The 17,109-nt window shown below is 37.5% G+C and overlaps 2 protein-coding genes across 5 annotated transcripts in view; both read left to right on the top strand.

Annotated features, from left to right (window-relative positions):
- The first annotated feature begins 3,166 nt into the window (after positions 1–3,166).
- Positions 3,167–15,725, top strand: ptar1 (protein prenyltransferase alpha subunit repeat containing 1). 2 transcript variants are annotated; one of them, XM_051893113.1, is made up of 7 exons: positions 3,167–3,326; positions 4,169–4,338; positions 4,525–4,549; positions 5,109–5,213; positions 7,430–7,664; positions 9,750–10,039; positions 12,619–15,725. In XM_051893113.1, the coding sequence occupies exons 1-7, from the start codon at positions 3,241–3,243 to the stop codon at positions 12,962–12,964; spliced, it is 1,257 nt and encodes a 418-aa protein (XP_051749073.1). In that variant the 5' UTR covers positions 3,167–3,240; the 3' UTR covers positions 12,965–15,725. The 2 variants fall into 2 exon arrangements, with proteins under 2 accessions (XP_051749073.1, XP_051749072.1); XM_051893112.1 differs by having other exon boundaries at positions 4,483–4,549.
- Positions 15,726–15,840: 115 nt separating this feature from the next.
- The window catches only part of apba1a (amyloid beta (A4) precursor protein-binding, family A, member 1a), a 69,927-nt gene continuing 68,658 nt past the window's right edge, over positions 15,841–17,109 (top strand). For all 3 annotated transcript variants that reach the window (XM_051893111.1, XM_051893107.1, XM_051893109.1), the window contains exon 1: positions 15,841–16,758. The gene's annotated coding sequence lies outside the window, so the exon portion shown is untranslated. The remainder of the gene's footprint in view (positions 16,759–17,109) is intronic.

The following is a 17,109-nucleotide window of genomic DNA, read 5'->3' as shown; positions in this document are numbered from 1 at the left end:
ACGGCATTAGATGGCAGCAAAGACTATCTTTATGAGTGTGTCAGTCAGTAGCGAAGACTTTTATATTGAAAAGACTGAATTGTTGTGAACACGGAACAAGAAGCAACTGACAAATGCTTTTACTAGCGCTGTCAGTGATAGGAAAACCCCTTAATTGTTAAAAGGACAAGATAATATCGGACATTTAAACAGATTTCTTATTATGAACATAGGACTGACCTGAATGAAAATGCTAATTCTGAATGCAGATAATAAACTCGCTTTCTCAATCACTTTCTCACAACACTCTTCTACATTATACAGTAAGCTTCAATGAACAATGTCAATTGAGAACATACAGTTTACGTTGCTAAGGGTGTTGTGTAGTGATACACAGAACCGTTGGGTGAAGCAGTCATAGCTGTGTTTTATTGTGAATAAAACACAGCTATTGACCAATCAGAATCAAGGACAGGACACAATCTTCAGTCATTATATGATCACTGACCAGTTACCCCCAAAACATTTGCATTAAGTTAAAGACATTATGCTGACAGCTCCGCAAATTCATGGTTGCTTGTTTTTCTGTGAATAGCCTACAAATGAACACAGGAAATTCCCTCTCCAGTTCTCCATATCTCTATTTCCCGTTCAAAATGAGAAGAAGCTTTGGGAGAAACTTTTTTTTGAAGTGTACACTGTCCCTTGGGGCTCAAAGGTAAGCTCCACAGGGCACTGTCCTATTAAGGGAATGAAAGAGCGAGGTACACATAATGTAGTAGTTGTGAGGAAAGGAAACACAGCCTTGAGATAAATAAAGATATAACATCAGTTTAATGGTCCTGCAATCAGTGACCCTCAGTTGCATCATCTGTAAAGACAACAAACCAGGGAAAGATCTGGTCACAGAGAGCAAATGATACTCATTTTGGAAAATATTTACAAATCATTTTGGGATTTTCCATAGATGAGAGATATATTGTACTTAATACTAATTGGTATAATTACTTGGGGGAAAATAATCCAATTCGTATCCATTCCCTGAAACGAGTCTCCCAATGCATCACTCATTTATCACGCACAGGAGATGATTTAAATCAGTAAAATATATTAAGGTTAAGATAAAACCAAATCTTTACAGATGAAGTTCAGTCATTCTGTTGTGATGATTCAGTACTGCTGTGCTGAGATGCTGGATCTTTTCGAAATCCAGAATGAAATATTAGTCATAATTAATACTATTTATCATACTGATTTCTTAAAATGCTAGATTACATTTCATAATGTATCAGGCAACAACTCCTGCAAATATTGACCCGAAAGCAAAGCCAAAAGAACTGTGTCAGCGAAGCTGCATCTTCTGGATCACGGTGAACTCTTGTTACCTATTGTGTAACGAGTGGAACATGTTTATAAAAAACCCTCTGTGAGTATTTAAATAGTTGTGACTGCTATGATGATAAACACTTTATCCTGTTTCTCCAACATCAGGAAAACTTCACTTTCCCAGTTTCTTTTAGTGAGAATGATATGCCAACACCAAATGCAAAATTCAATAAATAAAACTACATAAACTAGTTAGCTTAGCTTTACAATTTAAGTAGTTAGTCTGTTTATAAAATGCAAAATATATCTATTCAAGGGGTAACACAAGTCACTTTAATGTTTTGTAGAGCCTTTTTTTATCATGTCATATCAAGTACTGGTATGTAGGCTGCTCATCTGCTGAACACAAACTGTCATGATGAAATACGCAGTCAAGAGTAATTCAGTTCTGTTCCAGATTACCATCTCAACACACCAGACCCAGACCAAAAACCACATGTCTCCCTCTACTGGTATTCACTGTAACATCAGTCTGGTCCCTAATAACAACACGCATATGTAGGTCGTAAAATGGGTAAGTTAGTGTGTAATGTACTGATGCTAAATCCAACTGCGTCTCTGTTACAATGTTGAAGTTTGTGGGGGTGAGGTGTGAAGCAGTCTTAAAAGTTTGTATGCAAACTATAAAACTTTAAGAGTATAATATAATGATTATTTCAAGTTATTGGAAAAAGAAATCATAAGTGTTTTCTGTATTACTATAAATAAAAGAGCCTATTACTTTTTATTACCAAATCAGTATTAGTGTAACCTACCATTTGGCTTATTCTCTCTGTATAGCAGTAACCTGCGATGGCCTGATATATCATGACTTTGACTTTGTCTTGATTAGAAGGCATAATAAATTAAATTTCATATTTTATTTGATATTTGATTTGGATGGAAAAGAAAAAAATACTTAAATGGCGACTTTGGTTGGTTCTTTCTGTGAGTCACAGCCAGGTTCCTGTCTTGTCAGTTTCTCAATGCTTCCATCAACATCATAAAAGACTTTTACTATGGCAAGCCGTTTTGACTTTTATTCATTCTCAGGATATGAATTCTTGATATCAACAATTCAATTTTTGATATCAACAATTCAATTTCCACTATTAAAAACTAGAATTCTTGATATCTGTAATTGTATTTTCACTATTGATATCAATAATTGATTTCTTACTAGTTGAAATTCCAATTTCACATATCAGAAATACAATTCCTACTAGTAAATATCATAATTTTAGATATCAATAATTACATTGTTACTAGTAAAAATGTGAATTTTTGATATCAAGAATTTAATTGGCACTAGTTGAAACGTCAGTTCTTGATATCAACAATTGAATTGCTACTAGTAAAAATGTTAATTTTTGATATCTGAAAATGTATTTCTGATATCAGTATAATTTCAGATATCTAAAATGGCTTTCTTACTTGTAACAATCACATTCATGAAATCAGAAACTAACAATGTCACTAGTGACAATCAAATTATTGATATCAAAAATTAACATTGTTACTTGTAGCAATTCAATTGTTGATATCAAGAATAGATATTTGCACTAGTAACAAAGTAACTAATGATATCAAAAATTATGATTTTTACTAGAACTGAATTGTTGATATCAAGAATTCATATCTGAGAATGAATAAAAGTCGAAACGGCTTTGAAAAGTGTCGAATCAAATGCCTCTGCGCCTACGTTCAGCATTCTTGTTGTAACAAGATAGATTTAAATTTTAAATTCTGTATTATGACAAAGCCAGATCATTTCCTAATTTTGCATAGCAACTATGACCGCTTTATGGTTACTAAGGTAACTTCTCTCTAGCGCTGAGTGGGAAATGTCCCGGATGAGGTTGAGTCACCCGCGTTGACGTCACTCGAGCTCTGAAAATGGCTGAGTTGGAAGAGGAGGTGGATGTCTTGGTCCAGAGAGTTGTGAAAGATATCAATAACGCCTTTAAAAGAAACCCGAACATGTACGTATGTGAAGTCGCATGGTTGTTTATCACGCGGTCATCTAGTTTAACCCCTACAGTGGTTTACACTCTCGCGCTCAGCCGCAGGGAGAACATAGTGCAGCAGCCTGTGTAACTTGCGCAGGCAGTGGCTGGCTAACTGGCTGCTAACCAGCTCTAACCCGCTGGCGCCCGGTGCAGGCCAGTAGCAGGTAGAGTTCAGCTCACCAAGCCTCGCTTTTAGACCAGGTCGTGTGAAATGTGTCTGGGTTATCTGTTTAACTAATCCGTGCAAACCCAGAAAGTTTTTCTGAATGAAACGCGAAGTGTGCATGCTTGTCATGTTGTAGCTAATACTGTGGGTGTTTCTATCAGTTACTCGCTGGTCAGTAACTGGAGGGCGTAACGAGCTTTAAAATGTTTTACGTTACATTTATCGTCATTATTCTCAATAATTGCCCATGTCCGTTTTTTTTACTGGTATTTGGAGTGAGAGATTCAATGGTTTCATCATTGTGGCTCTTAGGTATCCAAAGACATCACTTTTTCCACATTTGAGACATATCTGACCGTCTGTCTTTTTAAATGTTGCCTTCAGTGCAGCTGTTATTTTCCTGTGTGTTGGGCCTGTTTGTTCCATATTTGAAGGTCAATACCCTGTCCCAGTGGTTTTATCTCACCCTTCTCTTTTGACACTCTTGTTTCTCTGCCAGACGGGTACATCTGTAATGACTCAGTGTCAGCTGAGATATTTGTTGCTTTATGCATTGCTGTTTGCCTTCAGCTCCTTAGTATTGAGCAGAGTTTCTTAAAATAGCCTTGTGTGACGTGTTCTTCTTTTATCTTTTAAAATATCTTCACAGTGATGAAATTGGCCTCATTCCGTGCCCCGAAGCCCGATACAACAGAAGCCCCATCGTCCTGGTGGAGAATAAGCTGGGAGTGGAGAGCTGGTGTGTCAAGTTTCTGCTGCCCTATGTGCATAATAAACTCCTGCTCTACAGGCAGAGAAAGCAGTGGCTCGACCGGGAAGGTAGGACGAAGGTTTATTGGGTTAGATTGTTCAGCCGGCTCACATTGCTGTGACCTTAGTCTTTAATAAAAGATGGCTGTTCCTACAACAGTTCAGACCAGCCAGCGTTGCTGAAAAACTGATTTCTTTCTCCTTCTCTTCAAGCACTGGTAGATATAACCTGCACATTGCTTCTCTTAAACCCAGATTTTACCACTGCGTGGAATGTCAGGTACATTTTCATTGTATTTCATGTTTGTGTTACCTGAAGAAGAAGAAGAAAAAAAAAAAAAACACTACCAAACTAACCTTTAATATATTTTCTGAATGATTATATGCACATCTATGGTATTTCTTTAGAAATTCTCTCTATCGATGTTCAGGATTCAGTGTCATTTTATTGCACTGAATGTGTCATTGTTGCTATTTTTAGAAAGTTTTGTCTAATTTGGGACATCAAAAGACTGCTGCTACATTGAGCTGTAAATGTGACTCAGTTATTTCCACAATTCAACTGCTTTTTCTTTGGTAACATTTAGTTTTGTACAGGAAACACTCTAGGGATATTTGATGCATGCCTGGTTCAAGAATGTCAACTTTTGTATTCTTTACTTGGATTTTTGCATTAAAAAATCTTGGCTGAATGTCTTAAGCGAATGTTGCATGGAAGAAACATATCATCCAGAAGGTGGTGCTGTACTGTTTTTTTTTTTTTTTTTTTTTAATGGTTGTTTTGATTTGCATGTCTTTGTGAATTCATCTGGGTATTGATGAACTTGTATGTTTTGTAGGAAAGAGCTCCTGCAGTGTGGCGTGTTAAACCCAGAGAAGGACCTTTACCTGGGCAAACTAGCACTATCTAAACATCCTAAAAGCCCAGAGACATGGATACACAGGTTAGAGGATTTAAAAAATGTAGCCATGAATTTCATTTATCTTAAATCAGGGCCCACAATGTCATATCACAAGATGGCTAAAAAAAATAGGAAAAGCATATCTTCATTTATGGTCTATTTATATTCATTTATAATTTTGCTTTGTTGTAGAGAATATAAGTGAATTTGATTTTTTTTTTTTTTTAATAATATAATTGGATATAGTGCAACCTTTACATTCGGCCCACAGCCATCAATCAAGTTTGATTTTTTTTTTTTTTTTTGGCTTTTCATAATAAAATGTTTGGGCATCTATGTCCAAACAAAGCAGATGTACAAATGTAAACAAATGTAATTTATTTTTTTGTAACTATGAATAAGTATCGCATAAATATGAAATTCAGTGAAGTCACCTGCTTTAGTGCTCTGAGGGTTTATTGTGTGGCTCCCCAAGATGTTCTGCTTTTAGTGTATAGTTACATGAGGTCTTTTAAAATATTAAATATGACACATTATGGTACTGCATTCTGCACCCTTTAAGTGTCCTATTTTTCCAGAGTACTTTTAGTTAACATTAGATTAGATGATTCTGAATTTTCAAATAGTGATATATAAAAAAAACTAATAATAAATTAAGCATAAAGAAATTAATAATGGAAAAGTTTGATGCGCTGTACCGGAAAATGTGCTCTGCTTTCAAGTAGCTGAATTTGTATGGAAGAGACTTTGCTCTCAAACTAGCTGAAACGAAAGCAGTGGCCAGGGGACCATGAAATGAAACAGTCTGCAATTGCAGACCTCTTGCAACATGTCAACAATAGCACCGACTGAAGCAGAATTTCGTCACTACTGCAAGGACAAGGGCAAACAGCTTTATGTGGATCCCTGGAAGACTAATAAATACCCGTAGCTTGTGAAACTGACAAGACCAAGAACTTATATGTACCTGCAGGACACATCGGAGCTGTCAGATATTTTGCAAATAAGTACTTAAATTCAGATTTTTACAATTCACTATGACAGTTTGGATCAGGTTATTGTCTGCAGTAGGGTTGACAAAGGGTTGACTTTGGTACCAAGTCGGTACTGAAATTTTAAAAATGTGACGATACCAGCATTTCCCTCTAGCCTTTTGAGCACTGTTGAACGGATTCTTAAATACCTCTGATTGGCTATTGTGTTCACATGCTCAACAGATATGTCTGATTGGCTACAATGCTTCAAAAAAATAGACATCTTTGACACTCTTCATCGAGCGCTTAAAGATACACACGGGAGCTTTTGAAAGCAGGCGTCTATCAGCGGATCCCTAATATATCTGCTGATAGACAGATCCACTGATAGGTGCCTGCTTTCAAATGCTCCAGTGAGTGTGTATCTGTGTAAGCGCTCAGTGAAGAGCGTCAAAGATGTCTATTTATGTTGCCTTCACGTGCTATCGGAAATTTGAGAATTCCCACTTCTGAAGTCGTGATTACGAGATTATCGCATTCAAGTTTTGATATGAGAGCACGTTCATGTGCAATTTTTACCTATTAAACTCATATTTACGATAATTCCGAGAGCACGTGAAGGCAGCATAACCATGTTTTTGAAACGTTGATCATTGTAGCCAATTACAGACATATATGTTAAGCGTGTGAACACAGTGGCCAATCAGAGACATATCTGTTGAGCATGTGAACACAATGGCCAATCAGAGGTGTGTAAGAATCAGTTCAACAGCTCAAAAGGCTAGAGGGAAATGCTGGTATCATCACGCTTTTAAAATTTCAGTACCGACTTGATACCTAAAGTTGGTAATTTTGACAACACTAGTCTAATATTGAGTCGTCAATACCGTCACCGTCTATACCGGACGCGAGGCTGTCTACGCTGGATGTGACAAAGTGCCTGTTGCAGAGCATTTGTCCTTTGTATCAGTACGTCATAAATAGAACGAGGCATCAGTTTACTGTCAGAGATTTGTTGCTCGCGTCACGCCGCATCCAGTGTAGACAACATCACAGATTACAACTGGTTCTATTGTCTTTTGTCGCGCCGCTCGTGTCCGGTGTAGACACGGTGTCAGGGTGCTGAGATAATCTGGGCCAAATTAGAACTGTTATGAAAGAGAATTTATTTTATTAATTTTTTATTTCCGTTTCCTAATAAATAAAACCGTAAGCGTGTTAAACTTCTTGTGCATCCAGACATATGCGTATGATCAGTTTGCTGAATTTGTGTTGTGGACACAGGCGCTGGGTGTTGCAGCGGCTACAGAAGGAGTGCTCTTCCTCTGGACAAGAACTGAAGGATCAGGCTGAACCCAGAGGAGACGCTGCGAGGAGGAGACAGTGCGAGCGGTTGCAGAGAGTCTTGCAGGAGGAGATGAGGGTCTGTACAGATGCAGCTGGCCGTTACCCCAGCAACTACAATGCCTGGTCCCATCGCATCTGGGTATTGCAAAACATGGCTAAAGGCAATCTGAAGGTAGGCCGTTTCAGTCCACTGCGACTACGTCTGTGTGATTCATCAAAATGACTGAAAACGTGTGTCTGTTAGATGTTGCTTTGTTTGCGTACATCTCAAAGATTAGATTAGTCTTGGATTACTTTAAGGAATGATGGATCACACTGACACATTATTAGTTGTGTTACAAGGAAAGCAACATGACATGGTTATTTATGAGGCTGATAAATCTACCTGAGCCTTTGATGATCTTGATACCTTTCTTTTCCACTTGAATTAACTTGGGAAGAGACCTGATTACAGATGCCACAGTTTTCTGTCTTTTTAGCTTTCTTTCTTTATTTTTTTTTTTTCAGAGAGAGCTGAGTGCTGTTAGTCAGAAGAGCTTATTGGCTCTTAGGGGGTCACTAAGTGCCAGACCTTTGATGTGTGCTTATCCTTTCTTAATTGGATACGAAATTAGGCAAATGTTATAAGGGCTCAATCCAAGCAAAAGGCCCTCATATAAAAAGGATGAGGCTGTAGATTTAATGATCCAGGACTAAACAGACTTGAACCAGTCTGAGCCATTCATAGGCTATTTCAGGAGTAATTGGGTTATGCGGCTGTCGTCTTACATTTCTGCATGTCTTGTTTGGAACTGTTTTTCTTAGTCTGAATTTCCACCCTGGATCTCTGTAGTACATTCTTTACTGAGTTTACAACCTAAATGAAATCGTGATGAAATAACAATCATGATGTTAAAATACTTTCTCGGTTATAGGCTGATATTGGATATTTAATTATGCATGCTCAGATCCTTTATTTTTATCTTTAGATCACCATTTCTGTCATCTAACACTCACTTTTAGTTAATCTTTATAAACATTAATAGTTTAACAATACTTAAATGTAATCTTTAGCAAATCTCAAAATTAATATTCATTATTTATACTGTACATTATATTGTTGTGATCCATAAATTCACTTGTAGCCTTTAAAATGATTGATTTAGTTTTAGTGTTTTTTGTTTGTTTTTAGACAAAATTGTATACATTTTATATCAGCCTTTTATCAGTTATTGGTCATAACATTAAAACAAATAATCTGCTAATTGTTGCTGGACAGAAATGTAATATCAGTGTAATATCAGTAGTTTTTGCAGTGCTACAGAAATTACACACTTTGCCTTTTAGATTTTTTTGCACATTTTAACAATGCATAATAACTAATATGCATATTTTTGCATAACATTTTTTTTGCATATTTCATTCAAGGTTTTGGAATAAATTGATCAATATGTTGACATCCATAGAGCTTACAACTTGGCAAATGAACATTAAAGTCACCATGAAAGAAAAAAAAAAAATAAATTTTTGGCTTTTAGTATGGATATGATAGCCTTAAGATTATCTATAAGCTAATGTGCTCCAAAACAATCACAAAATGCGCATTTAGAAGATATAAGCATTCAAAACTTTGTCTCATCACTTCCGCCAATATGGATACGATTTTTTATGACATGACACTGCACTTCAGCTTCTCATCAGATTTTCTGACCAATCAAATGCTCTCTAGAATCTAAAGTGTCCCGCACCCTACATTATAAATAGACGCTGAAGCTGTTCACACGTTTTCTAAATGGTGAATGGCACATAGTGCACTATATAGGGGATAGGGAACGAATAAGAAATATGCTTTCCATTGAGGTGAATGAAGTATGGTTTCTCGTTAATGTCATGTGAACCGTCACAGCTCATATGCACGAGTCTGCACAGACAACAAAATATACACATGAATTCTGCACAAATTGCCATATTTTAAAGTGATATGGAGGGGATTGGGAGGAGAAACAGTTAGAGATCAGAAGGAAACTAAAGCTGAGCTCAACAGTTCTGGCCGAGCTGTGATATAAACAAAATGCTATTGGCTATTTCAAAAAAGGAAAGGGGCTGTTCGATTATGTCCTGCCCTGTCTTTTTGTTTCAGTGGAAATTACTTCAACCCATTGAATAATGCTGCGCGTTCCAAGGCACTTCAGTGGGCCTTTAACATACAATTCAGTTGTAACAACCTGAAGCAAGATTAAGTTAAATAAAGATAATTCTCTGTGACTTTCTACTCCAGGTTCTGCATGATGAGCTGTCCTCCACCCGACTCTGGGTGTCCATGCACGTGTCAGATCACAGCGGCTTCCACTACCGTCAGCACCTGCTCAAAGCTCTGGCCAGAGAGCTTAGCCAGGCTGGAGAGAGGGACCTCCACCCCACTCAGCAGCCTAACGGAGAGAGCACAGCCGGAGCGTCCGATGACAATCACCGTAATGACGTCATCCCTCAGCTCTTCCATCAGGAGATGGAGCTCTGCACTGATCTCATCGAGTCATATCCGGGCCACGAGACACTGTGGTGCCACAGGTGAGAGTGATCAGACAAAGTGTTTGAAGCCAGTAACAGATCTCCAGGTCTTGCTGTGCTGATAGTAGTCGTGCAATCAGTCAACATCAGACTGTGCTTCCACAAGTCTCAGTGTGAATACAGTGACTTTGTTTGCCAGAAGTATGTCCTTGGCCCTCAGCTGGTCTGGCCTGATGTGTTTATGGCTTACTGTTATAAAATGATGGATGGTCTTTTGCTGCAGAGTTGTAGCTCACAGAGGGAGAGTCAAGCAGTTTGCTAGATCTCCTTTCCTAGCTCAGTTTTTCCCCTTCCCAGCCTCGTCCCTCGTGGCTGAGGAAAGGAGCAGCTGCTCAGTGAATGGTGTTTATATATCTTTAGCTTGTGTTTTTCCCCCAAAAGTGCATCATGGCAACAGATCTATTTCATTTAAAGGTCTGCTGTTAGTTTGAAAAGATGAGAAATTGTTTGTGCAACATTTCATGCCACTTAATGCTTAAACATTATGAAACATGAGGCATTAAAGGGATAGTTCACCCAAAAATGAAAATTGTCATTATTTGTGACCTTTATGAATTTATTTGTTCTGCTGAACACAAAGGAAGATATTTGTATTTATTTTTCCTACTATGGTAGTAAATGGGGGGCGAGATCTATTTGGTTACTTATGCTGGGTTCAGACTACACAATATTTTTGTCGGTCACGATAGTCACTGTGTCAGATTATACGATTTTGACTCCTAAAATTTTGTTGTCGTGGACAAGAAATATGTCAAACTATATACGTTGCTACCCGACCTTTCATCACTTGCCATCTTTAACCACGTGCGTGCTGTCATCGAGAAGGCGGGAATATCGACTGACAGAAGGTGTCGTGATCATAAACAAACAATGGCTAGCAGCGTGTTTTGTTGTCAGAAAAGCCCAAAAGTGGACGCATATCTGGATTGCATGGATATTTGGATTTCCTCCAAAGAGAACTGAGGTAACATGTTTTATTTACCTTTTTTCACTCTGTTGCGGTAACTTAGTCCCTCAAGGAAACATCATAAACTCAGGAGTATTGTTGCTATAGCTCCACAAACATTTCCTCCATTGTAAATTCCACCTAGAAGGAACGATGCCTCTCTTTCGTTTCGGCATGTTTGAAAGCATGTAGGAAGGTGCTTCTGTGCTTCTGGCCAGTGTCACACATGACGACAGAGAAAAAAATTAAACATGCTAGTCTTTCTGTCGTGATGTTGTGAAGCATCGCAGACACTGCATCAGTTGTTGTCCATTATGACACACTAGACGAGCTGAAGCGATCGAATCTTGCGTCCCGACGCCCATTGTCATTTACAAATCCCCATGACACCCTATGTCAAGCAAATCGTGGCAAAATTGGGCTAAAATCGTGTAGTTTGAACCAGGCATAACATTACTCCAAATATCTTCCTTTGTGTTTAGCAAAATAAAGAAATTTATACAGGTTTGTAACTACTTGAGGGGGAGTAAATGATGACTGAATTTTCATTTTTGGATATAAACTATCCCTTTAATGTTATGAAGCGACAAGAATACTTTTTGTATGCAAAAACAAAACAAAAACATCTTCTCTTCTGTGTCATTCTCATATGCTGTTTATGTTCAGCGCTTCCAGGTTCTACGTCAGAACGCCGACTCCTTATCGGTCAATGCTGTTCACATGAGCAGCACAACGCATGCATGTGATGCTGACGCAGGTGCCGGCCAATAATGAGTCGGCGTTCTGACCTAGAACCTGGAAGCGCTGGACGTAAACAGCATACGAGAATGACACAGAAGAGAAGATATAGTTAAATAAAGTCGTCATTTTTGTTTAGCACAAAATGTATTCTCGACGCTTAATAAAATTAAGGTTGAACCACTGCAGTCAAGTCGAAAATTTTAACGATGTCTTTATTACCTTACTGGACCTTGAATGTGGTGGTTATATTGCTGTCTATTGAGGAGTCTGACAGCTCTCAGATTTCATCAAAAATATATATATATATATTTTTTTTTTTTTTTTTTTCTATATTATTTTCTATTTTATAGTTTTGGATTTGTAAACCATTTAAATAAATAAATAAATAAATAAATAAATAAATTATTTATTTATTTATTTATTTTTAGAAGTGAAAATGTTTGTAAATATTATAACAGCTCTCAGATCAAGACAAATTTAATGTTCAGCAATTCAGAATCAGAATCATACCAAAGTTTTCTTGTTTCTCAAGGAAAAGTAGTGGTTATTAGAGTCGAACAGCCATTAAGTGCATAAACATATCAATGAGATAGTTGCCTCAAAGTAAAACTGTATGTAATGTTGTCTGTGATGTATTTTCTTTTACTTTGGATAGTGTTGTTTGTGGTTTTTGAAGATGAGATGACATCAGCAACAAAAGATAAAGGAAATGTTTTTTCCTCCTTTTTAACAGTTGATAAGCCTATTTATTTTGCTATTCTAACATTGAGCATTGTTTTTTTCTCTGCAACAGACCTGTCACCCACCATACCTATAACATAAAGAGCATTTTGTTGTATAGTAAACAGGTATGTGGTTTTTGAACAAACTCAAAACCAGGCTTCTCCAACAGGCGACATGTCTTTTACCTATGGCACCAGTGGCAGAGGGAGCACATCCGGGGGGCAGGATCGCAGTCTCCGCCTCTCACCCACACCGATGTCCTACTCAGCGAGGAGCCCTGTGACGACGGCAGCGCCTCCCAGGCCATGGACGTTGACTGTGTTCTGGATGGGAGCAAACATGGAAGCTACACACAGGACACAAAGCGACTAAAGCGGGGACCCCTGCTTCCCCACCCCGGACTTCCCTCCGAGCACACGTTTGTCTCTAGAATCCTCACAGGCTGCAGGAGCCCTGAGCAAAGCCGCTTTGCCATTGCCTACAGAAAGTGGTTGGACTCTGTTATAGGTCAGTAGCGTGAGAAACACTCCGCCCACCACAGTGTGGGAGAGCTGTGATAGGTCAACTTATTTCTGGCTTTGACCACCCACACCCAGTTCTCTGAAAACGGCTGGACTCCTTGGCCGGTTTGTCAGAGATGCTCTGCCGGAGCAAATTCCTACTCATGATGAAAACCCATGAACTGTCTCAACAGTGTAAGCCTGGTCTGTTTCAGCTGCTTTAGTTCAGGTACTGGATATCTCAGGTCTGTTTTCAGTGTACAGTCCTTTTATTCTCTATCAGAAGCTACAATTGTAGTTTTTTTTCATACAGTTTTGTTGGTTTTTATGTTGTTTAAAGTCTTCCACCACAAATCTATTACAGTGTGCTCTCATCATTCTGTCTGCAGTTTTATGATTCCGGTCGGGAGTCTTAAATGCACACTGTGGTGCAGACTTGAAGGGAACACTTAGAGCCCAAAGTGATTCTGACCCAGTTTCCCTCTTTTGTTTAATTGGGGGCAGACTGGCTCTGAATCCCCTCTACTGCTCCTCTTTGAACTTTTGTACTGTAGCATGAACATTTTTCAAAGAATATCCTAACGTTTTGCTACAATCAGTAATGTGAGCACAATCATTGAATTCAAAGATTCCTGGAGCCATTTGATATGAATTATTAGGGCTAAAGACAGACATTTTCATACGTTTAATAATCTTCAGTCAATAAAACAGATTAATGCACATGAAATTGACAGAATTTCTAGGCGCTGTCCTCATTCAGGGGAGTTTTTGTATTAAATGACATATCTGTTGCAGCGTTTCTTCGGTTCATGCAGATGATTCTTGGGCGTTAATAAATGTTCCTGAAGCACATCATCTTCACTTATCAGAATAACTAAGGTGACGTTGTCACGTTGGACTAGTCTCAGCATTTAAGCACAAGTTTTGGGTTCTAGTTCATCCAGGTGGTCTCACAGATGCATGGGTTTTCATAATGAAAGGGAATTGCAGAAGTAGGAATAGTTTTTTCTCAGCTTGGCCCAAACGTGGCTGCAGAAATAACAAGCTGCCATGTTGGTGCAGAATGGTGCTTATTCTCTGCACTGGGGAGAAGGGCCTGGGTTTACAAATGCTGCTTTTTGTTTAACACTATTTTGAACTTAAAGTATATTTATGCAAATATGAGAAGTGAAATGTTGTTAGCTTCACTTATGTAATGATTTATTATTAAAGCTAATAAGCTATTAGACAGTTATCGTTGACTCACTGTTACTCAGTAATTATTACACTTGTAATAAACTTTGAAGTTTCACAGGCTCATTCTTGCATTGACAACTTAATTCATTTACAGCTTAATTAGAGTAGGTTGTGGAAATCTGAATAGACTTTATAATATATCGCTTTTAAATCAGGACAATGCCTTTTCTACATATTCAAAACTATACTTCTTAAGTGAATTCATTTTAGAATTCTAGCAGAGCTTATATGAAACCATGTTTTTCAGCATATCTGTAAGTTTCACTTCATCAAAGTCTATTACTGTTCTTCTTTCTCTTCATTTTTTTGCACAGTTGCACAAAGGCTAGAATTATTTAAGTATTTGAATTGTATAATTTCTAGACTGACTCTCAGACTCGATCCAGGACCATGCCAGCGTGGTTTTCTCCATTCCTGCATGTCTTGGACCCTGACACTTTTTTGAGATTTTTGAGCTGCAGCAGTGAAATTCCCGAATATCTGTCACAGAATTCTGAAAAGTTCCCCTCATAAATAAAGCCAGCTTTTCCTCCACACCATTCCTCTGTATAACTACACTGACAGCTTTTGATCGTTTATCACTCTCTATAAGTACAGGTGTTTGTTTTAGATATTATTGTAAGGTTTTAGCGTCACTTTTTTTTCTCCCTTCCCTACACCTTCTGTTAAACTCCTAATAGAGTCCTATATGGAAGTTTCATTTTCAGCAACAAATGCCTTTATATTTGTTCTTTTAAGATCTTTTGGTCACTTTGCTATAGGTTTGCATAGATAAAATGAGTTGTTAATGTCATAATCTGAACCATAGTCTTTGAGTCACGCTGATCTGTGGTTATCTTTTTGCATGCACATTATGTGTATACTGTTGTATTGGGATCACATTGTTGTTGTATTTGATTACATTTTATTACTTTCATTGCCCATACATGCAGAGAGGGAAAACATCACATTGTTTTTTGGCTCCAGCAGCAATTAAGAATTAGCTATTTGTAATAAATAAGGCTTTAAGTTATTTTCAAATGTATTGCCTACCAACTTAAACCCTTAATGGACAGTCTTACCAGTTATATTGTTAAAAACAATATTTGTCTTTATATCTGTTCAGGGCTTCCCACCTGTTTCTCTTCCTAAGCAGCTTCAGAAATAGTCCTACGTAACCTTAGATGTTTTAAAGGTGTGTACGTTAATGTGAATTACATTGAGGATGCACATAGTATTTCCAGTTGTGTCATGTCAATTTCCATTGTTGTACAATATCATTTGCTTAAACCGAGATCTTAAATTACTGGTACATCTATGCAGAAGCATCACAGAGTTCGTTTAGCTTTACAAAGAAAAAATGTAGCTTAAGGTTTTGTATTTTCTTTGTGTGTTGTCTGATAAGCTGATAAGGTACTGTAGGTTTTTACAGCCATGATAACCAACATTTATAGCATCTCATCCATTATGTATTTTATATTTATTTGTATTAAAAAATGTATTGAACGTAGTTGATTTGTCAGTTGCCTACCACATTAAATAAAGATACTCTGAAAAGGTCCATCTCATATTTTTATTTCCTATTATTTTGAATTCATAACCATTTTAAGTTATTTTTTTAATCATGTCACGTGTTTAGTTGAGTACATGGGGGATTTTGTAAACAAAGGGGGACAACAGTCATGGGGTTAAAACAAAGACCTTGTAGGACATACAAAAAGTTTAAGGTCGCTACATTTTTTTAAAAAATGTTTTTGAAAGAAGACTTTTATACTCGCCAAAATACAGTAATAACAGTAGGCTAATATTGTGAAATATTACAATTTTAAATAACTGTTTTCTATTTGAATATATTTTAAAATGTAATTTATTCCTGTGATGGTAAAGCTAATTTTCAGCAGTAATTTCTCCAGTCTTCAGTGGCACGTGATCTTTCAGAAATCATTCTAATATGCTGATTTAAACATTTATTAATATCTTTTTTTTTTTTTTTTTTTTTGTATAAACCGTATTATTTTTTTCCAGATTCTTTGATGAAAAGACAATTAAAAAAAACCCCGCAATGTTTGTACCAAAGTCTGTTACTTTTGGAAAAAATAAAACAAAATTATACCGACCTCAAACTTCTGAACTGTAGTGTAACTATGACAACAATGATAGAATTTTTTTTTTTTTTTAAACTTATTAGCAGTAGGCTAAATATTACTTGCTTCCTGTTTTACCCTATATTTGTAGCTTTCTTGAGTGGGAGGGCTGGACAGGCATTTTGTTAACCAGTGTACTTGTTTCATTTCGTGCCACTAAAATGGCTTTTATACCCATTTAGTTTAAGTTATTCTTCAAATACGGAGTTATAACTTCAAAACTGCAGCATTACATGCACACGTACCTCTTGCTCTGATGTTTTGCCGAGAGCTGCAGCTCGTTCATTGAGAAATTAGGCAGCGTTTGGTGGTGTTTGATTAGCAGGTCTCTGATGGGAGGAGTCGGGCTTGCCCACAGACTGAGTGAAAGGCAGGCAGGCGATGAAGATGGTGGATTCAGACACATTTCGGAGGACCGTTAGATCGCTGGAAACTGCAGTAAAGGCACAGGTGAGAGATATGACTCGAGATTTCATTTTACGCGCTATGAATTAATCATTGTTTGTCGCGGAAGCTGTTTTTGTTTTTTATTAAAACAGGAACCATGTAATGAAAATAAAATCATTGTACTTCAGTGACATTCGTTTGATGATGAGGTTCGTTCAGAGTGCCTGTTGCGATGTCGCTTTCCCTGCGGATGACAGGTTGAACAGTGTTTGTTTACACTAGAAAGGATGTTTCATTGGTGTGGAAAGCACTGCATTACACCCAGTTACCAATACAAAAGACATGCTAGGGCCTAAACTGTGAAGTTGTATACTAGTTCTCCAATACGAAATCGGTTTGTTCATGCAAACAATC

Source organism: Ctenopharyngodon idella, chromosome 5, assembly GCF_019924925.1.
Source record: "Ctenopharyngodon idella isolate HZGC_01 chromosome 5, HZGC01, whole genome shotgun sequence".
NCBI classification, from domain to species: domain Eukaryota; kingdom Metazoa; phylum Chordata; class Actinopteri; order Cypriniformes; family Xenocyprididae; genus Ctenopharyngodon; species Ctenopharyngodon idella.
This window is presented reverse-complemented; position numbering and strand designations above follow the sequence as displayed.

Coding starts and splice junctions, on each gene's coding strand:
- ptar1 (XM_051893112.1), top strand. CDS start 3,241: ATGGCTGAGTTGGAAGAGGAGGTGGATGTCTTGGTCCAGAGAGTTGTG. Junction 4,339..4,482: donor GCAGTGGCTCGACCGGGAAG/GTAGGACGAAGG, acceptor CTTCTCTTCAAG/CACTGGTAGATATAACCTGC. Junction 10,040..12,618: donor GAGACACTGTGGTGCCACAG/GTGAGAGTGATC, acceptor CTTCTCCAACAG/GCGACATGTCTTTTACCTAT.